Source organism: Episyrphus balteatus, chromosome 1, assembly GCF_945859705.1.
Source record: "Episyrphus balteatus chromosome 1, idEpiBalt1.1, whole genome shotgun sequence".
Lineage (NCBI taxonomy): Eukaryota > Metazoa > Arthropoda > Insecta > Diptera > Syrphidae > Episyrphus > Episyrphus balteatus.
The window spans coordinates 50389262-50415955 of record NC_079134.1 but is presented as its reverse complement, the minus strand read 5'-3'; the positions used below and the strand labels follow the sequence as shown (position 1 = coordinate 50415955).

Sequence of the window (26694 nt, the reverse complement as noted above, 5' to 3'; positions counted from 1 at the left end):
AATTTTTTTGTTCACCTCAATAGTGTCAAAAATTTTACACGGTGTTAACTATTAAACGCAATTCACACACGGCCTAAAACTACATACAGTACAGAGAAGCTGACATAAATCTGTAAATAAATAACGGAAAATAAATAATGGAAAAACTGATTGTCTGAGCAAGAGAAATATTTAAATATGATTATGATTAAGTGTCGAATAATCATGTGCAAGTTTCTACACGATTATTAAACCCTCGCTTTTGTAACCCCGCTTTTGGAATCAATACAAGGTGTTTTATTTTAAAAATCACGGCAATTTTAAAAATAAAAAACCTTGTGTTAATTCCAAAAGCGATGTTATAAAAACGGGAATTTAACAAACGGGACGGTAAAAAACGAGATTTTAAAAGCGGGATTTTAAAAAAGCAGGATTTAAAAAAAAACATTATTAAATAAAACGGGATTTTAATGTCAGGAATTAAAATAACTGAATTATGAAAATCGGGATATCAATGCCAACAATACAAATTATTGTTTTGACTTTATTCAAATTTAATTTTTATTCAATTAATTTGATTTATTTGAGAAATAAACGTTTCACAATTTGAAAAGTAGGTACATAAAGGTATTAATTTTTATTACCACAATAATAATACTAAATCAAAATAATGCTTGAATGAACCGTTAATAAATGATTTATTCTTCTTTTTCATCTTCTATACTTCTACCGTGCATATCAACCTAAAACATATAAATTTAGTTAGAGAAAAATTATTAATATTTTTAAACAAACCGATATTGTTGTATTAAAGTTAGCATAATCCACTATATATCTATCATTCTGAGGATCATAAACAATAATATTGACAAATCTTTGTCCCCAAAACACTTCTTTTGATATATACGAAGTCCTTTCTTCAGTTAGCTGACCGGTAGCAGGTGAGCTTCCAACAATTGATACAAATATTTCAAAGGAACCGTTATTGAAATCTTTTGCTGTTTGAAAATTACTAAACGGACTATTTTTGTCAATCACATGGCATATGCATTCTGGCCAAACAATCAATGAGTTTCCATTGCACTCGAGTTGTAACTCTTCATGAGTCTTGAGTAATTCGCCCTCAGTAGTGCTGAAAATTAAAGATGCTTGTTAACTTAAACTCAGCTTAACTTTGAAACTCACACTCGATTAATCAGGACATAAGCACGAATTTTTGTCCCAATAACCTGCTGCTTCCTTGGATCGCAAACTCTGAACACCAAACATAGTTTGCCATCTCGACAGCAAACCTTTTTATAAATTAAATTAAGTTATCCTTCATTCATATATTATGTGACTTTATAATTGACTTACAACAGCCTTATTACTAAATCTCATTTTAGCCAATTGTCTTGTTGGTCGAGCTGTTTTTGCATATATAATACTGATCATAGCGCCCTCTATTCCAATAGATGCAATAATTTGCAAAATAAATACAAACATGCTTTCGGGACAATCTGCACTTGGAGTTCGGACACCAAATCCAACAGTCGTTTGTGTTTCAATGCTATGCAAAAGCATACCCATAAATGTTGTTGCACCAAGAACACAAGGTTCTCTACCTTTTCCCATCGATTTTCCAGTAGCTTCGTCGATAGTTAAATCGCCATTGGTGTAAGCCACCAAATACCATAGTACTCCAAAAAAGAACCAGCTCGTAAAAAAACTTGCTACAAAAATTCCAATTGTGTATTTCCATTCTAATTCAATCTAAAAATAAAGAGGTTTTATTATAGCAGAAGGTATATCTAGCTAATTTTTTTTGTTTTTTTTTTTTTTGCGAAATCTACCAAAATCTTCAAATGGAAAAGAGGTATAATTTTTTCCGAAACATCACACTGTTTTGATTGTTTGGAATCAAAAATACACTCAGAGAAAAAAATTGCAAATATCGGAATAACTATTTTAATTAGTTAAATATGTTAATTTGTGACTATGTTAATAGCCAATTAAAGCTTTCTTCAAATTAACTATTTAAAATAAACTATTTACTAGTTAATTTGGAGACTACTTCAACTGACTATTAAAGTAGTCACAAATAACTACTTTAAATTATTTTAAATAGTTAAATTATTTAAAATAGTTATTTTTTCTCTAAGTGTAGAAATCATGTAGGTATCCTATGTGTATATGATACCATAAGTATATTTTTGTTAATTTTTTAAATCTTCATATCGGGGTTTGACCTTAAAAATCGCGACTTACGCACATGAGATTTTTCTAGACTTTTGAGGCAAGTTATAGGGTACCAAAGCAAAGATATCGAGCATTCATTCCAACATTACACAAAAAAACACGTATACGCCACAGTGCACGTAGGCAACGTGAAAAAATGATGTGAATTACACACATCAAATCGAAATTAAATACTAAAAATTGAACATTGTCGTTTGTGGTAATAAATAAACGGAAAAACAAATAAATCCTTTCAAATAAGTATCAAACATTTTAAAAAATATTTCTATATAGCCCCATAAGCTCTGCTTATTTTCAAAATATAACAAAAAAGGAAAATATAAATGCAGATGGAATTCTCTATAGCGATAAACATTTCAATTAGATTAGAACAAATGCTTGCATATTTTTAGAAAATCCAAAACATTAAAATCTACTTTAAAAAAATAAACATCCTTTTTTATGCCGACTTTTCAAGCTTTTCGGCGTGAGCCGACTCGTATGAATGTAAGCCGCAGTGACAATCCTAGGCGACTTTAGTGGTGTTACTTATTGTGCGAATCCCGAAAAGTAGGCACTAGATTTAACGTATAGGATTATTTGATGAATGATGAACACTAGAGATCTCAAATTCAAATTATCGATCCCTTCATTAATATAACACATACATTACATACATACCTTAAACGTTAATATGTAAACTTTGGAATTTATAGAAGTGGTAATAAAGCAAACGATCTTATAGCTAATATGAGTTTAGTATGAATATAAAAGAACTGAACTAAGTTATTAAAACCCTGCTATTATCATAAAAATAGATAAAGATCACAAAACTTGCCAACGTCGTAACAAAATCCTTGCAATATCTCAATGATTTTTCTGGAACTTTTAGAAACTGAACGTTTTCACGGCCATCTTGTTCAAGCACACGACAGATTCGTTTTCGAGGTCGACCAATATCTACATCTGAAAAAAAACTCATTTATTAAAATAATATATCCAGAACCTTACGTGGTAGGTAATAAACCGCATGTTACATTTACCGTTATTTCTTAAATCCGTATTAAGTTCTATTGTACTCCCAATCCAACGGTTTCTGAAATTTAAATCATTTATAGTAAAATTTTTTGAACATAAATAAAAAAAATCAGACGTGAAGATTATTTCGAAATATGAGTCACTTATATTACATTAGAATAAGGAAGAACTAAACCAATTTTCAATTTAAAGAGCTATTCACTTTAAAGATTTTAAAAAATTGTGGGTTCCTGTTAGTGTCTAAAAGGCATTTGTAGCTACTTAAGCCTAGTACGCTGCTGATGCGAAACGAAATTTTCCATACAAAATTTCGTTAACGAAATCTTGAACGAAATTAAATTTTATTTGTTTTTTTCGGATGTTTTTTCTTGAATTTTTTGGTTTATATTTCTATTATTTTTACCTGATGGTATTTTTTCATTAACATGTTCGCTGTTAACTTTGGAAACTTCAAAATTTTTCGTTTCGCTTCAGCAGCTTACTAGGCTTTAAAAGCAAATTTCTTTATGAACGAAAAAAGGATAAACCACCACAACCTTTCTTTTCGTTTCTACTCACGGCTTAGATTTATTTATTAGAGCTAAAAATTCATCTGAATCTTGACTATTGTAGCGATCATCCTCATCATCATAAAGAATTTCTTTTTCCTCAGAACGCTGGAGAGGATCTTGTTCACAATGACGAGGTTTAACTGGCATAGAAATAGATCTACGCATCTCTTGTCTTATCATTATATTATCGGGCATTTTAAAGTTTGATTAATGCACCCTTTAAAATATTTAATTAAAATTTAACTCTTACAACTGATTACAACAATGAAAACTGCACTAATGAGAACTTTATAATGAAATTCGAGATGCAAATCTTTTGCGTCACGCTAGATAAGAATAGTATGAGTAGAGGAAATATTTTAGCTGAATGAGTTACAATATTGTGGGTCATAAATTTTCCGAAGTGGCACTGATAAAACTTCGTCTCCAAAATTGTGACTTGTTATTTATTTGATCTGTTGAAAAGTGATTTATAAAACAAGGTAAATGGATGTCTTCTTTACCTACCCATTTTATATCTGACATATTATGATATTCTTAATATTTTTGGCCAGGTAAATAAAAAATTTACAAAATGTAACAATAATACAGTAAGAACAAAAAAAATTTATTTTTAATAAAATTAAATTAAGATAAAATTTATTTTTTTTTTTATATTAGGTCAGCCCAGCAAATGGTGTCCAGCCATCTTGATATTGAAGAAGATTTGACTTCTTATTTTAGGAACGGCTTCTGCTTGGCAAAAAACATGTAGGAATCAACTTCTATCTCCTTCGTATGGTGTCACCTACAAAATATGGTGCAAATTTCTAGGCATGATTCCTACCGATCCAACATTAACTTTTGCAAATTGATTGAGTATTGCCAATCAACCCATGAAAGAATTCAATTGAATATTTGGTTCTTTTGTCTTTATTTGCCTCATATTCAATTTAATGGAATGCAGTATACCAAGCATTTATTTTGAATTGTTAATTTTTTTGCAATAAAAAATAGCACGTATACGCCACAGTGCATTTGGACAAAGTGCAAATGATGTGAATTACAACTTTGGCCTAGAAATTAAATAAACACTTGCACCCAATTATTGAACAAAATGTTCATCTTCTTTTCTTCAGTATTAATCAATAAACGGAAAAAGCAAAATCCTTTTCAATAAGAATACGAATACAAAATTTCAAAATACTTCTTTAGCCTCGTTAGCTCTGTTAAAAAAAAAATAAACAAAAATAATTGTTTAACGGACTATAATTTTATTTGATAACGTCATAAGAAAACATTGATTAAAATAACATACTTCTATGAATTGATTTGAATTATTATCACTGTATTATAATTATTTTGTGTGAGTGTGAATTGAAAATTACAACTTTTTTGTATACAAAAATTTATAAAATTATAATTCCATTTTGCTTTTTTATAAAACTATTTCTTGAATGATATTTAAGCTTAAGTTTAGATTTAATTTAAATTCACCATTATAAAGAACAAAACTACACTCAGAGAACAAGATAGTTAATATGTGTGTTTTTTGTTTATCCATATACCTAGATTTTGCACAAAAAAACGACATCGAGATATTTTAAATCAAAACGATTTACGTGTTAAAAACAACAATAACTTTATCTGTATAGATTTTTGAAAAATCCAGATAATTATCAAGATTTTACTTTCTCTCGATAAAAACAGTAGTGCCAAGGTAGTTTATTTGTTATGTTCTCGATAATTTATATAGAAATATCCAAAAATATTAACAAAAAAAGGGGAGAAAAATGAGGTTTGAAAAAAGCTATCATAGAAAAAATAAGAAAAATTTGTTTGACATGGCTGCATTGAAATGGAAATATTTCGAGATATACGCAATGCACTTTTCAGATAACAGTCTTAAATGGATTATGATAAGATTGTTGAACAAATATATACATAAAATTACCAAAGTTTTTTCGAAAAATTAGAAATAAAAATAAAAAATTTTCCATATTTGATTTTAAAAAAACGAAAAAAAATTCAATATGGTTGCCTTCAAATGCTTATAGCATAAGTACTACGCAACTAATGTTAATGGTCAATGACGCTTTTAAAATTTAATGAACCAAAAATGGGCATTTAGTTTACAAGGGTGTTTAAAAGCTTGTTAAATTTAAAAGTGCTTGGTGAAACTAAAAAATCCCATTTTAAGCCTCGTACGCTGCTGAAGCGAAAAGAAATTTTCCATACAAAATTTCGTTAAGCCAGAACCATAATTGGCGGATGGAGTCGGAAGCTACTGTCAATTGTAGTTGTTTTCTTTGTATTTTCGACAAGTTTTCATCCGTCGAGTGCGCTGTTCCCCTCCGTTTTCATTATAGTTCTAGCTTTAACGAAATCCTGAACGGAAAATTTCGTTTTGCTTTTCGTTTTTCAGTACACAGCTCTAACGAAAAATTGGAGAGTTTTCACTTATTTGTCACTTACTTTTTACTGTCCTGTGCATTTTTCTTGACTCCAAGAGCAGATTTTTCTTGATTTTAAATTAATTTTTATTTTTTTTATTTTGACTTTGATAGAATACTCGATGATATTTTTTTCGTTAGCATTTTCGTTGTCGACTTTGGAGACTTGATAATTTTTCATTTCGCATCAGCAGCGTACTAGGCTTAAAGATGGAATTGTGGGTGAAGTGTTATTGGTGTTTTGTTGATGCTTTTAGTTTTGCATTAGATTTTTGTCCTAGTCACTCGTCTTATCTGAAGTAACTTTATTTTTTTAAATGCTTGATGGTATTTTATGAATGAAAAAACTTATACCTCCGTTTCAATTATTTATAAACAAAGCTAAATATAAAAAAAAAACACCTACTTTTATTGAAAATTTGCTACTTTCATGAAATCTTTTATGATTAAAGGCAACAAAAATATGTCGTTTATTCTTTTATTATTCATTAAAGATTTTATAACAGTTTAATAGCCTGTTTTCACTTATTCTAAATGAGATAATTACGCCAATTATCTCATTTCGAATGTCAAATTTTATAGAGAAAAATTGAATTTGAAATCTGGACTGACATCATTTTGGCTCTATTGAAAACAAGCTAAAAGGCTTGAAAAAAAAACTGTTTAAAAGATTTCATAGCAGATTGGGTATTCCGAATTTTGAAAACCATAAAAGATTTTTTGACAGATTAGATTTTAATATCGAAACTAATAACAGAATAGCAGAATAAAAGATCTTGCCGAATAGGCCCAATTAAAATAGACCACCTTTTTAGCGTAATTTCAATATACATTTTTTTTCACTTTAAAGCCTGGTACGCTGCTCGCGCTAAATTTTAGCTCCCATACAAATTATCGAAAATTTTTAGCCGAGATAAAATGGATCCCATACAAGTTATCGATAACTTGTATGGGAATTTTATCTCAGCTAAAATTTAGCGCGAGCAGCGTACCAGGCTTAAGACTGTACGCTGCTTGCGCTAAATTTTAGCTGAGATAAAATTCCCATACAAGTTATCGATAACTTGTATGGGATCCATTTTATCTCGGCTAAAAATTTTCGATAATTTGTATGGGAGCTAAAATTTAGCACGAGCAGCGTACCAGGCTTTAGTCCTGCGCCTATTACCTATTTCTCCTATAAATTTCTATTATCTATCAATTAAAATAAAAAAGATATAAGTAAATAACGGTTTAAAACTGTCAAATTTGAGTATGACGTCTATGTAAATCCACCTTTACTCCATTTTAAGCGTGTTTATGTTTATTATCATATCAATCAACCTAATGTAGACGCAGCCTCATATCCAATAACTCAATAGGTGTGTTTTTTATTACCACCGGTCTTAAGTGGACAAAAAAAACGCCTCGGGGCTTAACCTGAAATCTTGGCAGCACTGTATATTGAATGTTCCGAAAACAGCTGACACAACAAAAATTTAGAGTTGTCATATTTTTTGCTTTCGTCCTTTTCTTGTTATTTTCATGTATGTTTTACAAAGAGATACAATAATGTATGCTAGCAAAACTATTTTAATACATTTTGTCCTTCCAAACGTCAGTTTTCACGTTTTTAAAAAAATTCTAAACAATTTATAAGAAAGTTTGTTTGGTAGCACAGATTTAAAACTCTTCAAAAAGTTAAGCCCAGAGAAATCTCCGGGCTAAACAACTAAGCCCAAGGGGCTAAGGTGTTGTTGTATTTAACATGTAAATTGCTTAGCCCAGACTGCGTTTTTTTTGTCTAGTTAAGACCGGTGGTAATAAAAAACACACCTAATATTCACAAAAAGAACGCACCCCCATGACAATCCTCGAAATTTCAACTTTTTGAACACACCCACGTCAAACACAAATCCTCCAAAACATCCCTGACTCGATGTTTCAAATCTGACCTTCCGCTGACATTCATCTGCAAAATTCCGAGGGCATAATCGGCAAAATTCTCAAAAAAGTATTTTATTAATTAATCCACCCAATTAAAGTACTTTATTAAATACTTTTTCAAAAATGGCATTGAACAAACTAAGCATTGAAAGTCTAGATTTGGCTGGGAAGCGTGTATTTATGAGGTAAGACAATAATCACCAAATGGCAGCCAAGAATTCACAGAATATATTTTTTTTTAATCTAGAGTCGATTTCAATGTCCCAATCAAAGAAGGTAAAATCACCAGCAATCAACGTATCGTTGCTGCCTTAGACAGTGTCAAATACGCCCTTGGCAAAGGTGCCAAGTCCGTTGTACTCGCTTCCCATTTGGGTCGTCCCGATGGCAACAAAAACCTCAAATACACTTTGGCCCCCGTCGCCGATGAGTTGAAGAAACTCCTTGGCAAAGATGTCACCTTCCTAAACGATTGTGTTGGTGCCGAAGTTGAAGAGAAATGCAAAGATCCACCAGCAGGTTCTGTTATTCTTTTAGAGAATGTTCGTTTCTATGTTGAGGAAGAGGGCAAGGGCGTTGATGCCAATGGAGCTAAAGTCAAGGCTGATCCAGCCAAAGTCAAGGCTTTCCGTGAAAGCCTTCAAAAGCTAGCCGATGTTTACATCAACGATGCCTTCGGAACTGCCCATCGTGCTCATAGTTCGATGATGGGTGAAGGTTTCAGCCAACGTGCTGCTGGTTTGCTTTTAAACAAGGAACTCAAGTACTTCTCTCAGGCACTTGACAATCCACCACGTCCTTTCTTGGCTATTCTTGGAGGTGCCAAGGTTGCCGACAAGATTCAATTGATTGAAAATCTTCTTGACAAAGTCAATGAGATGATTATTGGTGGTGGTATGGCTTTCACTTTCCTGAAAGTCCTTAATAACATGAAGATTGGAAACTCTCTCTTTGACGAGGAAGGTGCCAAGATTGTTGAGAAACTTGTTGAAAAGGCAAAGAAGAACAATGTTCAATTGCATTTGCCAGTCGATTTTGTTTGTGGTGATAAATTCGCCGAAGATGCAGTAGTTAGTGAAGCTACTGTTGAATCTGGTATTCCTGATGGAATAATGGGTTTGGATGCTGGTCCAAAGACACGGGTTGCATTCGCTGCTCCAATTAGCCGGGCAAAGATTATTGTTTGGAATGGGTAAGTTTTAAGTTGGGTGTGGTTTGTTTCGCTTTTCTTATCTCGGTTTTTGGTTGTTTCGTATTAATCGATTCGTTATTTTATTGTTTCGTATTTTTGTTTAGCTTTTTATTTACAGTAAAACCCGGATTAGTACTTCACATTAAATGACTCGTTTTGATAGGCACTAAAGTGGGTTAATTACTTACAAGAACCCGCTAAGGTGATCAAAGGCAGTGTTGCCAGAGCCAGCTATTTATCGAAAAATAGGCTACTTGAATATTTCACTCGCTCCTTAAAGTTTTGATTTACGATGTCGAGATTTGCCTCTTTTAATTTTGAACATGACGATTTAACCCTTAAATGCATGAATTTTTAAATTTTGAAAAAAGTTACTCAAATAATTAAACTTGACCCCAATAACACGGAAAAAATATTTCGCAAAATTTCTCATTAAAATAAGAAAACAAGCATTTGTTTACCCTTTTCATGGCCTTCAATAATTCTCTTGCATTTTAATATTTAACATATTTGTTTCCATATTTATTAGCTTATATATTTACGATTCTTTTTCATATTTTTGAATTACAAAATTACGGCTTAAACTACTCTTTCTAATTTACAAAAAAAAGTTTGGGTTCCCAAAATTAAAGCGGTTTTAGACAAAAAATCGGTTTTAAATATTCTTAAAAATTAATAAAATATTTGAAAAAAATTAATAAATGTTTTTTATTAACAATTGTATACCCCAAACAATTAATTCATTCACACAACAATGCTATACTCAATCAATTTCATTTTAAATTATATAAATTTATGTGCGTATCAAAAATGATACAATATGTATTTAACGGTTAAGGCTCCTTTGAAATCAAAGGATTTTACAGCAAAAATCCGCCAAAGATGTGAACAGAGACAACTAATTTGCATACATTTTTCATTTTTATTTATTACAAATTTAATTTAACACCCGTAAATGAGCATAAAAACCAGAATATATCAACAAAATGAAAAATTATACTTAAAGTCTGATAAACAAAAGTTTTCAAGTTTTCTGAAAATTAAAAATCTACTACCACAAAAAATTGATTTACGTTTTTTTGACCATTTTTTAAAGCGCCTATTTTTGGCTAAAAGATTTTTCAAAATCGACTCCTTGCCTCTAAAACATTCTGGCAACACTGCTCATAGGCACTTATTTCTATATTTATTCAATATTAGAAGAAAAACATGTTTGATAACTAAAAAAAATAAATCTTCATAAACAAAATTTACTTTGAAAGTTAAAAATAGCCTAAGGCCCTTAAAATTCGCGCGAATTTTAACATCCACGAAAAAATGGTGGCGAATAATTCGCGTCAATTTGAGTGCCCTTCAATTTTTAACATTCACAATAAAAAAAAAATAAAGTGAACTATTTAGAAAAATTATGAGACCTATTAAATTTTAACGATTTGCTTACATTTAAATTAAAATTCTTCAAAAGCCAAAACAATCCATAAACTTAAGACGAAATAACCTGATGCCAAAGTAATCAAAACGCGAAGTGAACTTAGGCAAAATAATACTCATTAGACTTTTAATGAAAATGCGAAACAAATAATAAACAAGAAAACGTAAGTCGAAGTTATAGTTATAGAAATACCAAGTTAACGTAAAACCAGAAAAGTGTGTAACTCCATTTTAGCAAATTTAATAGGATAGCATTTGTATGAGTTTCCATTTTCTAATAAAATAAAAACTATGTATTCCCAGTTTAAGGAACGGTAGATATCAGGTTTGGCTAACAGATGGCATTCAAATCTAATTTTTGAAAAAATTTGGAGTTACACACTTTTCTGGTTTCACCGACGAAATAAAGGATAGCGAACTGATCAAAAATTATTGTGTGAAAAACGAAAAAACAGAAACCGAATTAAAAAAAACGAAACCCTTTTAAGTTGTCTGTCTTCAATTTAGAAAACCTCTAAAACATCCTCTTTTTTTCATATATTTCCAGTCCAAGTGGTGTCTTTGAATTTCCAAACTTCGCCAACGGCACAAAGGCCGTCATGGATGCTGTTGTTGCTGCCACAAAAGCTGGTTGTGTTTCCATTATTGGTGGTGGAGATACAGCTTCGTGCTGTGCCAAATGGGGCACTGAATCACAAGTTTCTCATGTTTCTACTGGTGGTGGTGCTTCTTTGGAATTGCTGGAAGGCAAGACACTGCCTGGTGTTGCTGCTTTGTCTGATGCTTAAATCGAAACCTCCACCGATGTTTCAGTTTGAAAAAAAAAGTTAAATTTTAATTCATAGAATTGAGATAAGTTATATTTTATTGTTTAGAATGGTGTTGACACCATTTTTTAATTCGATGTTGTTTAAAAAAAAAAAAATTACATTCATATATATAATTTACGGAATAAATTAATCATTAAACTATACAAAGTTTTTAATTTAATATTCATGATTTAACAGCCTTAACCTATCTAATGGAGGTGTTATAACTATTAACATTAAGTTATATTTGGGAATTCGCATTGATTAATTTAAATTACTCAAATTAGACTTCATTTGTCGTGTCATTTCGATAGTCGCGAGCCCAACTTCCGCAGTGGATAATCTTCAGCACGTTTAAAGAGTAGCACAATTCAATTATTGTCTTATGGCACTTTGATTGACCCATAACATTATCTGAAAGATAATACCAAATGAACAATCAAAGTGATGATTTCCTCTGGTAGGTATGGAAGGAGGCACAACAGAGGTTGGAAATGTAGTTCAAAAGGAGTTTAGGAACGGTGTTCAGCTGTATCTGTGCTATGCGATTAACAAACCGATCTTCAAGTGTTTCGAGGCATTATATACTACATACATAATAAATTTATTAATTGAAGCGTTGAGATGAAGAAGTGTTTATGAAGCGTTTATGAATTCAACCATAGTTAAACAAAAAAAAATTATATTTTTTAAAATTGACCTGGGTTGTTCCGAGACCGAGGCTCCGGGACTGGGATGATAAGAATCTAGTAGAGTGCTGCTCAATTACCTTCTTAAAGCAACGAGAAGCGGCTGGCAAGAGTAATTCTTCATTTTATTTCAGCAATGGTGTTGTTGTGTGTGTTTATACCGGAGTTAAGGTAGACGAAGTCATTTACTACCTCGAAGTTATGGTTGTCCATGGTGGCGTTTTTTCCACTACTTCCTTTTTTGAGGATAGCATGTTGAGGAAACTGTTTCCTCTGCAGTAGGTAGCGTTGAGAGGGTTTCGTTCTTAAGGCTCGGACATACAGTTCTGAGGTGTCCTTCTGCAAGAATGATTTTTTTCGACCATATTCAGCTGATGAGTTTGTACGTACACCGAACCAGGTCATTTTCTACTGCTTTAAATAGTGACAGTAAGGCCGTCAGATCCAGCAGCTTTATTGAACTTAAGTTTGGATATGACTTTCTTCACTTCGGCCAAGTCGAGAGGACGGAAATGTTGGCCTTTATCCTCAATGATGAATGGTGCAATTTGATTGTGGGTCGGGTTTGTTTCATCATTGCTATAAAGAGATTGCAGAAGTGATTTCTCCAAATTCTCAGCATCGCTTGCGACTGTTTTACAATTAATCCACGTACCTTAGTGAGAAGACTTTTCCACCCTCTTTTGTTTCAGATTTAACTCTAATATTTAGTTAAAAAAAAAAAAATATAACTTAAAAATCGAACAGAAGAATTAATCATGCATAAAATTAAGTTAAAAGAACCGAAGAGTTCATAATGAGAATGACGCATTTATAAAAAAATTTATTCTTGCGGGAATTGAAATAAAACACTCAAAGACAAAGAAATATTTCAAATTTTTTTAGAGCTTCCGATACTCCATTCTGTTAAGCTTTGAACGACCAGAGGATACAAAAAAACTGTAGAATTTCATTTCAATCAAGCTGGGTTGATGAAACGTATTTGAGTGTGACCCCAACGCCCCTAAATAAGAATTTGATGACGAATTTAATAACCTTAAATATTTGAAGTGTTATCAAGATAAATTAAAAAAAAAAACGTTTTCTTAAGTGTCTTCTTACCCCAAATTTTTTATTATTTTTTAGCAAAATTAGCATTCATTGCTGCCGATGTTCTTTGAATATTATTTACATTTGACTTAATTCTAGACTCAACAGAGTTTTGTGTTGATATGGCTTTTCGCAACTGTGTATTAATGAATTCCTTATCAAATCCACGAGCTATATTCTGTTCCTCTTCTTTTTCATATCCCTCACGATAGTTTTGGACATAGCGAGTTCGTTCTTTATCACGCCAAGCAGCATTATCCATCATATCTTTGAGACGTTTTTCTTTTTCTTCTTCTGTAAGACGTTGCTTCTGAGATGAAACTTTAGATTTTTGTTCTTCGTTGGAGGAATAGGTTTTAGTTTTGGGTGGTGATTTCGTGCGATTGTAAGATTGATCATTTTTCTTAGGCGATCGAGATCTTCTTTGAGAGCGATTGTCTGCTCGGTAATTAGAAGAATAATTCCTATCGCGGTTTCCTGCATTCCAATTTCGCCTTTCGGAGGGGGATTGTCTATCACGATCTCTCCGCTGGTCTCTACGATCAACCGAAGATCGACTCTCTCGATCCCTTCTCTGATCCCTTCGGTCAATGGGAGATCGACTCCCCCGATCCCTTCTCTGATCTCTTCTTTCAAATGGAGATCGACTCCCTCGATCTCTTCTCTGATCTCTACGATCAACTGAAGATCGATCCCTTCTTTGATCTTTTCGTCCAACTGGAGATCGACTCTTGTCTCTGTAAGACCGCCTTTCCTGAAATTTGTCTCTCATTTTGTTACTTCCGTCACTATCACTCTCACTTCCACTGCTGCTATCACTGCTACTACTACGATTCTTTGACTTTTTCTTTGATTTACCTTTTTTCTTTTTTGAATTGGCAGCTTTGTCAAGTTCTTTGGATATCGTCTCATACTTTGCATCCAGAAGCTTGCTTAAATCAAGTCCACCCAACTGTTTACTGTCTTTATCTTTAAGTTTTTTATACTGCTTCTGTAACATTTTATCCAAATCCTTATCACTTCCATCACTTTCATCAGAATCTGAACCACGATTCTTTTTCTTCTTTGACTTTTTACTCTTTTTGTTCTTTTTAGATGATTGACCATCACCACCTTTGGACTTTTTTGTCTTTTCGATTTTAAGTATTCTATGCAATTCCTTTAGTTTTACGGGATTCTCTAAAATCTTACGTCTCGATTCCATTTCTTTTTGCTTAATCATCATAAGTGGATCTTCAAGTATTTTTCGTTGAAGATCTACTTGTTCTGATGATGTTGTAGCATTACGATATGATCTTATTGAAAAGGGTATGCATTCGTGTTCAACATGATTGATAGGCACTTTCATGCCAGACATGTCTTGGCTCTTTTCTTCGGCTTCCATTAGCTCGAATGCTTTATCGATTGGTCGTCCCAAAAGATAATCTTCACGGTTAATAAGTTCAGAGCTGCCTTAAATAAAAAAAAAAAAATACAAAATGATTTCTATCTTCGTAACTTTTTTTTTTTTTTTTTTATAAAAAATGTACTCCTAAGTGGGCTTGAGGTCAGTTTTGTTACTTCTATTAAGTTTTCCTAGACGTTTCGGCTGTGATTACAACCTTTTTCAGGACTCTTTAATAAACATTCTTAATATAAAAATACTAATACAAAAAATACAAATCTATACCTACAATGTTTAAGTATAAAAAAATTTTGAGAGATTTCTATTATTATTGCAGCTGAATATTCCTTTTTTATTTTTATGATATCGTCGGCTTAGAGTGTAAACCTGCTAACTCCCTTACTACGGCATACGTCAGAAGAAAATGATAGAGACATAAAGCGTCAAAAGTACGTTCGCCGTAGTTCGACCCCCAGTTCTAAAGCAATCAGATCTAAAGCAATAACATCTCCTATTTCCCCGTTTCCTCTAGTGTTTTTCTGTCTGTAATATATCCACGTTATTGAACTCTGGTCTAAGTCCTTCATCTATGCATTGTAAAGCTAATGCTGTTTTTTGTAAATGTCCGCTATTTATATGATCTGATCTATGGCCATCTAAACGATTTTTAAGTTTTTGCATAGAAGTTCCTACATAAACTGAAGGATAGGTAGTAATTCCATCACCCAAGTATTTTATCTTACAGACGATATTTGATTTTTCGCTTTTATTAGATCAAATTTTAAATTCGAAAACAGTGAACTTCTTGTGATATTTTCTGATTTGAAGGCTATACGAACATTATCTTTATTTCTAATTGGCGCATTTAACATTCTATTGGAAAGATTTGGAATGTATAAAACACTTTTGTATAAAAACAAAGTAAGACACAGTTACATCATTTTTTGTTCCTGGCTTGTGTACTATTCACTAAATAAAGTATTTAATAGCTTGTACACCTTTTTTATGTAGTTGTTAGTATATGTTTAAAAATACATTTTGTTAACCTGTCTTTCAACGTCTCAAATTCCAAATAAGATGTAACGGGTATGACATTAGAAAAAAGTCATATTATAGATTTTTGAATGAAAAGTCATGGATATCGTATTCAATATGAAAGGAGATTTAATTACGTTGCTTGTAAACATATATTTAATGAAATTAATTAAAACAATGTGGTATTATAACAATTCAAAAATTTAACGGGTGTCATTGTAAGAAAAAGTTAATTTTTAAAATATATAAACATTAAAGAAAAAATCAATAAATTTAAATTATAAGTATTTGGGCACTATTTACACAATAAATTATGTTAAAGGGTCAGAATCTAAGTATTAATCAGAATATTTGACTCGAAATTTTATTGAGCAAATTGTTTCAATTTTGGATAAAAATGCGCGTCCGCTGTCAATACAGCTTACTTTTTAAATTAATGGCGGCTTGGAAACTTTGAGAATGTCAATTTTTCTCATCTTTTACGAAAAAAACTCTATTTTTTTTTTATTTTTAGACTGAAGAATATAAAAAAAATTAAATTAATATGAAATTATTAACATAGAATGCAAAATTCACATCACTAAATTTCTTATATTTTCACTTTCATTTTTTGCCTATTGGTGGTCAACTTGCGTGGAATTACCCATTTGTTACTGAATTTCTCTGAACCAATTGATTGAAATATTGATTCAGTAATGTTCTTATTATATTTAAAAGAAATGAATTAGAAATTAACGTATCCATAATTATTATTTGCATGTTTTTTGACCAAAGACAATGGCTCGTAGGCAATAAAAATGAATCTAAGATCTTATCTCACTTTTTTTAAAGCTCTGGCCTCTGTCACTACAAATTCAATCAAGGTCCTCGACTACCAAACATCTCTAAGGGAGATGTCTGAGCAGTTTAACATTCACCTCGTATGGGTGCCGGGACATAGAGACATTAAAGGCAACTGTAGGGCGGACGAACTCGCCAAACAAGGAACAATCACTCCTCTACAACCAGAAAGGAACAATATAGGAATACCTATCGCTAAACTTCTAAACTTATGCTAAAGGAGGACGCTTTAAAAAAAATCAACCTTAAATGGACTCAGAGTAATACTTGCCTAGCAACTAAACAAATATGGCCTTGTATAGACTTGAAACGTTCAAAGGGTTTGTTATATTTAAACAGAATGCATATTAGCTCCACCATAGGTGTTCTTACAGGACACTTTCTAATAGGGAGACACGCAAAACGAATGGGGATGTTCTCTAACGATTTCTGCAGAAGTTGCATGGATGAAGAAGAAGAGGAAACTGTACTCTAGAAAATGTACTGATAAGTGAGATAGAGCTTAAACCATTCTTTTTGTATAAATGCCAATCTCACTGATATCTAAAACTCTATTCAAAGTTTTGTTTGCTGTATTGATAATAGTTTGTTTAGGCTTTTTGGAATTAAAATTCATAAGACGACCTGAAGATGTTGGTTTTTTTGTACCAATCAAATATTAATCTATTATTTCTTCTACACATTAAGATATGGAAGTTCTCCATTATTTTCAAATCACAGCCGAAACGTCGAGAAGTACTAAAACTGACCTCAAGCCCACTTAGGAGTTCATTTTTCTCAAAGATACAAAATACAATTCGAAAACAAAACCAATTTAGGAACTTACTTTTATACATCCATTCAAGTTTCTTGTCATCATTTTTAGCTAAAACTCCTGAAGATTGGCCAATCTTAACAAGATCTTCTCGATTTTTTTCTTCCATAATTTCCCTCCTTAAATCGTTCATTTTGCGATCTTCTGCATTTTTGGCTTGTTCGGCCTTCCAGACTTTTTCTTGATTTTTCATCGTATGAGGATGCCATGATTTCTTCAAATTCTATTGGGAAGTAAAGTTTATATAGTTTCAAGAAAGAAAAACAATTATAAAATTATTTACCAAGTCTCCTCCACCCATTTTAAATATTTTATTTATTATTTTTTAAATAAATTTATTTCATTTGGTTTTCGTGGTTTGGTTTAATAAAAACGAAAAAGAAAACAGTGTGCTGTCAAAAAATGACAGGTTAATTTTAGGACTGTTTGGTAATTTTGAGCAAACTGCAAATGTTATCGATAAATTGTATGGAAGTCAAAATCGAATCGATTTTCTTTGTTGCGTTCGGGTGAAAAGTTTTTGTTGTTTTTTTATGAAATAGTTTTTAATTGGTTTTTTTTTATTACAAAAAATACAACTAATCTCAATTTGGCTGTTTTGTTTTGGCATTGCAGCCTGGTACGCTGCTCGAGATAAATTTTAGCTGAGATAAAATTCCCATACAAGTTATCGATAACTTGTATGGGATCCATTAGATAGATTTGGTAAAGGGTTTATCAGCAGATTATGGTTGCCGAGAAAGACAGAGAAAACAGCATTTGCTGCCCTTGGAGGTCTTTACGAATTTGTAAGGATGCCGTTTGGTCTGAAGAATGCTTCAGCAACTCTCCAATTCCAACGGATGTTGAATGAAGTTCTTCGGGAATATATTACACAATCTGTGTCGTTTAAGTTGATGATATTTTGATTTTATCCACTTCTTTAGAAGAACATATAACATCAATGAGAAAAAATTTTTTAAGACTACAAGAGCATAATTTGAAAATTCAAGCAGATAAATGTAGTTTTTTCAAGAAAGACACATTATTTCTTGGTAATATTTTAACTAAAGATGGTACGAAACTTTTGAAAACTGACGCACGTCATTTTTTGAAAACTAGCGTCACTTTTTGAAAACTGACGTGCTTCACTTTTTAAAAATTGACGCGCGTCACTTTTTGAAAACTGATGAGCGTCACTTTTTAAAAACTGACATAATTTGAAAATTCAAGCAGATAAATGTAGTTTTCTCAAGAAAGACACATTATTTCTTGGTCATATTTTAACTTAAGATGGTATGTCACTTTTTGAAAACTGACGTGCTTCACTTTTTAAAAATTTACGCGCGTCATTTTTGAAAACTGACGAGCGTCACTTTTCAAAACTGACACCCGTCACTTTTTTAAAAGTGACTAGCAACACTTTTGAACTTTTTCCAAAAATTTTGTAAATTTGAAAAATGCTATTCATTTACAAACAACTTAAAAGTTTATGGGCACAAAGATTCACTAAAATCATCACTTTTTTAGAAAATCAACAATAAATAAACCTTTTCCAAAAAAGTGGACATGAATATTTTATAAAAAAAAAACTGAAAATAATTAGCTGTCTAGTCGATCAAGTAACGATATTCTCTAATGGAAAATCGTTGCAACGGCCATACTAGCACTTTTCACTAAATACTCCTGAGACTCGTTGCCATCTTCATTTTCTAAGATAATAATTGATAATTTGACATTGACCCTTAAGTAATAAACCCGAATTCAGCGAAAGCTCGATTTAAAAAAAAAATAAAACATACATACATCTCATTTCCAAATTAAAAAAGTGCTATGATTTTAAAATCGACTTAGTTATAGGTGAATTGCCTCTAAGGCAATTCTTAGTTAAAAAGTTAGATGTATGTTTCATTACCATTATTTTTTTTTTATAAAATCGAATTTTGCTAAATTCGGGTCTATTACTAAGGGTCTATGATACTAATTTTACAAAACTTATTCGCGTTTTTAATAAATAACAATTTCTTTATTTCAAATAAAAATACAAAATTGAACAATTCTGTGAATCTTCAAATGCCGCTGGTATCATTCCTTCTTAAAAATTAAATATGCTGACCCAACTGAAGCAGTTTATTCTTCAACATTTGATTTTCTTCCTTCATACGCAAATATTCATTTACAAACGGATCTGTTTGCAACAAAATACCCAATGAAGTTTTAATTTCTTCCGAGCAATTCATCTGTTTGTTCCACAAGTTGCAGTTTTGTGTAAAAATATGCCACTTATTAGTTTCAGCATTAAACTTTAATTCTGACTCGAGCTGGGTAAAGCGTTCTTCCATTTCAATTCGAATATTTTGAATTTCCTGCAGAACATCCAAGTTTTGTGGCGGCTTCGAATTGATGAGTTTGTTAAAACCTTCTGAGGAAGCTGTTTTAAAATTGTTGGGAGTACTTTTCTGATCGTCTTTCAGCTTGAGGAAACACCCACCATCGATGTCTTTTTGAGAGATATTCATAACTTCTCCATCTTTCTCAGCAGAACCATTCCCCGATATAATGTCAAATTCATTTTCCTCTTGAATTTTGTTAAGCTTTTGATCGGTGTTACTGCGATCTCGCAAAGCACTCAAGTCCTCTCGACGATGCAACAAACTGGGAATTTGAAGACTTTCGCACCTAGAAGGACTTGGAAGATTTTCCTTGCCAGATGTAGGTGATTGTTCAAAACTGCTACCTGGATTTGGACTTTCTGATGAATTTGTGCAGTTCGGTTGATTTATGGATGGAACTATGCTCATCCGGAAGTCTTCATGAAGGGTCTTTTTATTCAAAGCGTCCCAGTCAAAGCTATCGCGTTGTCGAGTAGTAAGACGACTTGAAACTTTTTCATTACCACGATACGCTTGAAAGTCTAAGAAATCACAAAATGAATCCCGTCTACCTTTTGCCATTAGCTCTGCATTAGCCAAAGACTTTCGAGCATCATAATGTGTCGGATCTAAGTTCGTTTGATTTCCAGTAGTAGTAAAACTAGTACCACTTTCAACTTCATTTGGAACAAATGCAATTCTAGTTACTGGACAGTCGTGAACTATCTTTGCGGCCAAGTAGTTCTTTGTGTTACGCATGTCGTAAGATATGAGTTCACCTTTTAAATTTCCAACACAAAAATAATTGCCACATTCAGATAGGGCAACTGTCGATAAAGGATGACAATACTGAATCTGTTGTGGTTTAGACTTTTTGCGCGTATCAAAGACATTTATTATACAGTCATAGCCAACACTTAGGAGTACATCGGGCAAAGCTGGCGACATACAAAGGTCTCTGCACGGAGCTGCATGGCATTCTTGTGATGTAAATATCGTTCTTTTCGCTTGAATGTCGTAAATATAAACTGATCCTTTGTAGGATGCAATTGATAGGTGAAAGCGTTTTGTTGGATGAAAGCGACATAAAGTTGAACTATGATTGGTATTATTGGAATTTTTTTTCAAAATGATAATATATGATTAAAAAAGAAACTTACTTGTGGTCCAAGTTTAAAGTTTGCAACTTGGTTTTTGTTTTTGTTCCATAAATGTTGATTTTTCCATTTTCATAAACAGACGATATGTATTCATCAGAGGCATTGTAGTCCAAGCTTATGACGCTGTTGCGAGAATTATCTGGAAGCAACAAAAATAATTTAAACATGCTTTGGTTAATATCTCTAGAATCGTCGGTATTATGGCAAAGCCAACTAATTATAATTGACTTAGATGAATTTGTGATATTTTGATTTTTTGTCGAGATTGACAAAAAAAGGATATTAATCTATTATATATATTAAAGTTTGGTTTTGTGTACGTTCGCTAACCGGCCACACCGACTGACTTATTTTCTTAATTTCTTTTTTTAATCAAAGAGCCATAAGAGGAGAAGGTTTAAGGTAAACAAAAATTTAAGATTTTATAGGGTAAATAGGGGTAACACGACATTGAAAAAAGAGGCTATTTTCTAAACGGTAAGTCGTAAAGAGTTGACTTTTTTTTAAATGATAGACAAATTTATTCAATAGTTAAAAAAGGTATTGAAAAAATTCAAAAAAATTTCAAAACCAAGTTGTGAAGATTTTTTTGCAGTCATAGACCTTCGACAAAAGACTAATTAGAGGTACGCAAAATTTTGCACAGAAATTTGAGTTACACCATGAGAAAGATATTTTAAAAAAAATTAGGGGTCTAAAACGGATTTTTTTCATAGGCCCTGTATTTTGAAATAAAAATTTTTGAAAAACAACCTAATTTTTAGGGACATTTTTGAGTAGTCTTTTATTTTTTTGGAATTTTTAAAAGTCTGCAAAAAATCTCAAATTTATAGGAAATATAGGTTTTAATCATGCGCATGCATGAGTTTTTTGCATAGGCCACTTTTGCTTAAAGTTTAAAAGTTAACATTTATAAACTCATTTTATGAACTTTTCAAGTTTTGATCCTCTTTTTACTTTGAAAATTAACTAATTACAGAGTCGAAAATTAGAAATAAATACAAGAAATGGCGGAACGAAGTCCGCCGGGTCAGCTAGTACATTGATAATTTTAACAAGATTTATATTAACAAAATCTCAACATAAAATTAGATTTAATGATAATCTGTCATAAATACCTCATATTCATGTGACCAAAATGGTTTAACTCCAAATGAATAGTATTTATCTTAGACCATTGACTTTAGAAATCAAAAACTTTTTGATAAATATGTAGGATGTAGGTACTTAACAAACGCTGCTTATTTGGAAGTTTTAAATACTTATGAAATTTAAAGGTAAGTGCAGATTTATATGAACTTGGTTGAAGCGAGCTTTAGGACAGTAAGAATATCTTTAGTTTATTGCTACCTTTCCCACTTGTATACGTCCTTCGTCAGACAAAACTTATAAAGAATACCGCAACTGTATTACATCTTAACAAATAATTTTTAAAAAAATCCAATTTGAGCGAAATTCAAACAAACAACCGAAATACATTTCACCCACACTTGAGGAATGACTTTTCAAAAGGGGATGACAAAATTTTTCGATATTTTAGAGTATGTATTTTTCCTTAAGTTATTTAACAGATATTGAACTTCATGTTGGGATCAGAAGGGCATACAATTAAAAAAAAAAATTCCTGGATCCAAAAAGAAATTTTCATTTCTAAAAAGGAGCAAAAGACACCGCATAAAATCATCATCAACAAATGAAATGGTTTGATTTGCCGGAACTCAAAATGTGTAATGAAAAAAATTCCTTGCAAAAAATAGTTCACAAATAAAACTTCAAAATATGTCACCTATTTACCCAGCAATTTTATGCTTTACCTTAGTTTCATAATTCAAAGAGACAAAAATGGTTTTTTTAGCTTAAAAGTCTGTTAGAAACAAAAAAAAAAACCAATTTACTCCCTCTTCGAAAAAAACTCCCTTTCACCCAAAATTGTTATATAAAGTCTCTCTATTCTTGCTTTCTATCAGAAATTTAATGTTATTCTACACTCCTGCTCAAATTTAACGCACATCATATTTATTTTACAGAAAAGTCCTTTTATTACTTTATCTCACAGTATCGTGGTTATTTTCTCAAATGAGACAGGAGTGAGCTTAAATTGAAGGTATGGAATAAAATGTTTGTGGGGAAAATTTGGAGAGGTATGCTGAAGTCTACCTGTCAACCCGCGAACCTTTTAAAGATGAGTTATAAATTTTCATGGAGTAAAATCAACTTTACAACACGTACGGAGCTAGTGAGCTCTCCTAGACCTACTTTAAGTACCCAAATATACTTGACTGATATTCTCGAACAGCATGCGGTTCCAATTATTCCTAGATTTGGTCAACAGTTCAGCCTGATGCACGATAATGCATGCTAGAGTGGTTTGAGAATATCTTCAAGATTAAAATATGCCACCCTTGAATTGACCACATAGATATCCGGATTTAAATTCATTTGCGACCTCCAAGCATTCTTAATCAACAGAAAACTGCAGTGAAAGAAAAGTTACAACAAAACCTTCAAAAGTTAATTGGTGGAATGAACAGACCACTCCAAATTATCAAATGCGCTAGAGGAGACCATACCAAATATTGAATAAAATTATTGGAAAGAACTGTCACGTGCTTCCATTTTTTAAAATTTTGTTTCTTTAAAAACAAAAGTTTATTACTAAATTTTATTATGGTGGACCTGAATTTTTTTCGATAAGAAATAACCTATTCTTATAGACACTTTAGATGTTTGCTTCCAACCTCAAAAGTAACATAATTGCTGAATTTCAATAGGATACCATTATTATTACATTCATAGTTAGTTTGTTGTTGAATAATAATGTCCAGATTTGTCTGGTGGGTTTCAAATTTAATTGGGCAGTTGTTTAAAACTATGGGTTGAATGTTTTAGAAATAGACAAAGCTTTAATCGTTTTATTAGGATTCAGTTTGAGTCCATTGCCTGAACAATCTTGTATGGCTTGTAAACAATGGTTCATTTTATTTATCGCATCCCCAATCATTCTCATCGATAGGATAACAAATATACAACTGGACATCGTCCGAATAGACATGTCCCATTAATTATGAAAGTGGACCAAGTCACTGCCAAAAAAAAAAAGAAGTTTAAACTTCATTTGAAAGTGAAGTTACAGCAAGTAGACTTGTTAATTACTCCTTCAATTAATTCAAAAAAGTAATACAATTAAATCGCTTAAATAAAATTACTAAATTAGTTTTTTGAAACAATGCAAAAAGTGACTTAGACCGCTTTCATAATTATGGGCAGATTATGATAGTGACAAAAAGAAAGAAACATAACAAATCATTAAAAAAAAAAAAACAAGGAAAAGAGCAAACGATTGATTCTTGAAAAACACCATTATTAACAGAAAGGAAGACGACAATTTGAAATTACACGATAATGCTTGCATCATGCGAATGGTCAAAGACTTTTCTTGTTCTTGCTTTCGAGATCAGAATTTAATGAGCTTATCATACTCTGCCGTTAAATTCCACATCCGAAAGACATGATTGTGAATCCTCAAATTAAGATGTTTTTGTTAAGATAAGTAGGTATCTTAAAATATGTGTAAGCTTTAATTAATAAAAACAAGTTTGGTGTCATATGATAGATTATCTTATGAGAAATAAGTCCTCCAAATTTTAGCTGAATATGAATAATTGTTTTATTTTTGTACAAGTCCAACCGAATCTAAAAGGGTTATTTTGTACAAACTACTCATATTTTTTCAAAAATCATTAAAAAAAAATGTTACGTGCTAGAATTTTTCTGAAACCAGATTTTGATTTAGGAAAGTAATTTCTTTCATAATTTCAAAAAATTATTTGAAGGAGAAAAAAAAAAGACAAATTTTGCAGATCATTGTAATTGAAGGATGAATCTTCCGACTTGTTTAGGGACATGCTTGACAAATGCTGTTTTCCATTCACTAAAGAAAAGACCAGTAGAATAGGACAAATAAAAAAGCTTACGCAGTAGTTTTGCCAGCGCGGAAAAACACGTCTTCATAACGATGAGAGGGATACTATATCCGGGTTAGGGGATTTGTGTATGTCAAGGTCTTTCAGGACACTTGCTACAGTGCCATGAATGCGAAAAAAGATTCTTCTAATGAAATCAGGGACGAGTCATGTGGATTTGGCTGCAAAATGACGCGCGAGCATATTAGCTTTGTCAAGATATCTAACGAAATGAACGCCATTGAAATTTTAATTTTTTTAGCAAATGATCAACATTTTTTACCACCTGTGGGAATTTGCAGTATTTTTTGCCTTAATTTTTGATCATTCAAAAATGGAATTTATTTTGAAACAAACTACCTAATAATGCATTTATGAGTTGTGTGTACAAAATTTTTGAACATTACTTGATAAAGTATTTACTTACCTGCTGGAAATTTATGAACAAACTCCGTATCTTTATAATTTAACAATTGGATTTGACCATTGGATAATCCAAGAGCGACTTCTTCGTTGCCTTGCTTTGGACAAGCAATACAAACCAAATTATCAATTTTAATTTTCTTAATTCGAGTTATATCTGGTTCTGAAAATAAACAAAAGTAATATGAAGATATATTTCAGCACATCGAAAAACTTTATAAATACTTTGATTTGTGGAATCTTTTATTCTTAAAAATTCTAAACCAGATTTTTCATTCACTTCAAGTAAAAGGCGTTTTTGGCTAAATAAAAAATCTGTTTTCTCATTATTTGCATGTTGATATGTGAATTTTGTTTGTAAATCTGGAAATTCAGATAGTATTGTTGATCGACCAGTTGAAACAATATTCATTATTTGTAATTATTATTGTTTTATTAAAGAAATTAAAATAATAAAGATGAATATTTTTGAAGGCACTTTTGAATTCTAATTTTTATTTTTGACAATTGCAACAGTTATGAACAGAAATACCAACATTAAAATAAAAATACGCAAAAAGATCTGTTTGTCTTGATAACTGAACAAAGGTTTTGTTTGTATAATGTCTGTTCAATGACGCTTTTCCGGAGAGAAAAGAACTACTTTTTGCTGTTCTGTTAGGTTTTTCGGTTCTGAACTGTTTTAGCTTTGCTGTTCATTGATACTGTCTGGAACAGTTTAGAACAAGGTTTTCTGTCCCTGATCTTGAGTCAGAACAACTAAGAAGAGATTCTTGAGAACTGTCAAAGGCAAAGCTGTCATTTTTTTGTTTGTGTTTTGATTTGGTTGTGCGAATATTTCTCTTGTGCGTGCACATGTTTTTTACAACTAAAGCCTAGCACGTAGATCGAGATAAATTTTAGCTCCCAAACAAATTATCAGCCCTTTTCTATTGGAGGTGGTAGTCTACTAATAGTAGATGTTTTGGTTAATCTTAAGTACTTTTATCTACTCATCTACTTCCCGAGTTGATACAATTTTTATATTGTATTTGAATTCTTTGAAAGTGCGTTCCACTGAAAATCGATAGTAAACCACTGGTAGTACTTTGCCACCTCCCAAAGGAACAGTTCTATCCCAAAAATTTATCCGATTTTTCGATAACTGCGTACTAGGCTTAAATTTTTTGTGATAATTTTATATTGGAATTTTATATCTGAGCTAAAATTTATCGCGATCTACGTTCTAGGCTTTAAAGAAAAAATATTAGGGGTATTCACGATCCGATGCAACTGGTCTAGTATCATTGCAAAAGTGCAAAAGTGTAAAATCTTGCAACACTACAACAACAAAATATATGGATTGAAATTTTACAATGGTCTTGCACTTTTG

The 26694-nt window shown here is 31.7% G+C and overlaps 4 protein-coding genes across 4 annotated transcripts; 1 reads left to right on the top strand and 3 right to left on the bottom strand.

Moving 5' to 3' along the window:
• Positions 1-473: 473 nt before the first annotated feature.
• LOC129905146 (ATP-sensitive inward rectifier potassium channel 11-like) lies at positions 474-4080 on the bottom strand. The gene is made up of 7 exons (XM_055980550.1): positions 3793-4080; positions 3240-3292; positions 3035-3162; positions 1336-1731; positions 1165-1271; positions 775-1111; positions 474-722 (listed from the first exon to the last, which is right to left on the bottom strand). Exons 1-7 carry the CDS (start codon positions 3978-3980, stop codon positions 678-680), a joined length of 1254 nt encoding a protein of 417 aa, XP_055836525.1. The 5' UTR covers positions 3981-4080; the 3' UTR covers positions 474-677.
• A 4088-nt stretch (positions 4081-8168) lies between these two features.
• On the top strand, positions 8169-11726 carry LOC129905797 (phosphoglycerate kinase). Its single transcript, XM_055981363.1, has 3 exons — positions 8169-8328; positions 8391-9335; positions 11314-11726. The coding sequence occupies exons 1-3, from the start codon at positions 8267-8269 to the stop codon at positions 11552-11554; spliced, it is 1248 nt and encodes a 415-aa protein (XP_055837338.1). The 5' UTR covers positions 8169-8266; the 3' UTR covers positions 11555-11726.
• A 1633-nt stretch (positions 11727-13359) lies between these two features.
• On the bottom strand, positions 13360-17787 carry LOC129906099 (pre-mRNA-splicing factor CWC25 homolog). Its single transcript, XM_055981735.1, has 3 exons — positions 17710-17787; positions 17439-17649; positions 13360-14805 (listed from the first exon to the last, which is right to left on the bottom strand). The coding sequence occupies exons 1-3, from the start codon at positions 17725-17727 to the stop codon at positions 13379-13381; spliced, it is 1656 nt and encodes a 551-aa protein (XP_055837710.1). The 5' UTR covers positions 17728-17787; the 3' UTR covers positions 13360-13378.
• Positions 17788-19413: 1626 nt separating this feature from the next.
• On the bottom strand, positions 19414-25811 carry LOC129906098 (uncharacterized). Its single transcript, XM_055981734.1, has 4 exons — positions 25548-25811; positions 25327-25485; positions 20938-21076; positions 19414-20873 (listed from the first exon to the last, which is right to left on the bottom strand). Exons 1-4 carry the CDS (start codon positions 25732-25734, stop codon positions 19508-19510), a joined length of 1851 nt encoding a protein of 616 aa, XP_055837709.1. The 5' UTR covers positions 25735-25811; the 3' UTR covers positions 19414-19507.
• Positions 25812-26694: the final 883 nt, after the last annotated feature.

Excerpts from the sequence above, each read along its gene's own strand:
- LOC129906099 (XM_055981735.1), bottom strand. Across the intron at positions 14,806-17,438 it reads ACTTGAATGGATGTATAAAA|GCAGCTCTGAACTTATTAAC; the intron begins GTAAGTTCCTAA and ends TTTTTATTTAAG.
- LOC129906098 (XM_055981734.1), bottom strand. The coding sequence starts at position 25,734 with ATGAATATTGTTTCAACTGGTCGATCAACAATACTATCTGAATTTCCA. Across the intron at positions 25,486-25,547 it reads AAAAGATTCCACAAATCAAA|AACCAGATATAACTCGAATT; the intron begins GTATTTATAAAG and ends GTTTATTTTCAG. Across the intron at positions 21,077-25,326 it reads TGTTCATAAATTTCCAGCAG|ATAATTCTCGCAACAGCGTC; the intron begins GTAAGTAAATAC and ends TGTTGCTTCCAG.
- LOC129905797 (XM_055981363.1), top strand. The coding sequence starts at position 8,267 with ATGGCATTGAACAAACTAAGCATTGAAAGTCTAGATTTGGCTGGGAAG. Across the intron at positions 8,329-8,390 it reads GGGAAGCGTGTATTTATGAG|AGTCGATTTCAATGTCCCAA; the intron begins GTAAGACAATAA and ends TTTTTAATCTAG. Across the intron at positions 9,336-11,313 it reads AAGATTATTGTTTGGAATGG|TCCAAGTGGTGTCTTTGAAT; the intron begins GTAAGTTTTAAG and ends ATATATTTCCAG.
- LOC129905146 (XM_055980550.1), bottom strand. The coding sequence starts at position 3,980 with ATGCCCGATAATATAATGATAAGACAAGAGATGCGTAGATCTATTTCT. Across the intron at positions 3,293-3,792 it reads CTAATAAATAAATCTAAGCC|AAACCGTTGGATTGGGAGTA; the intron begins GTGAGTAGAAAC and ends TTTAAATTTCAG. Across the intron at positions 1,112-1,164 it reads TATGTCCTGATTAATCGAGT|CACTACTGAGGGCGAATTAC; the intron begins GTGAGTTTCAAA and ends TTTAATTTTCAG.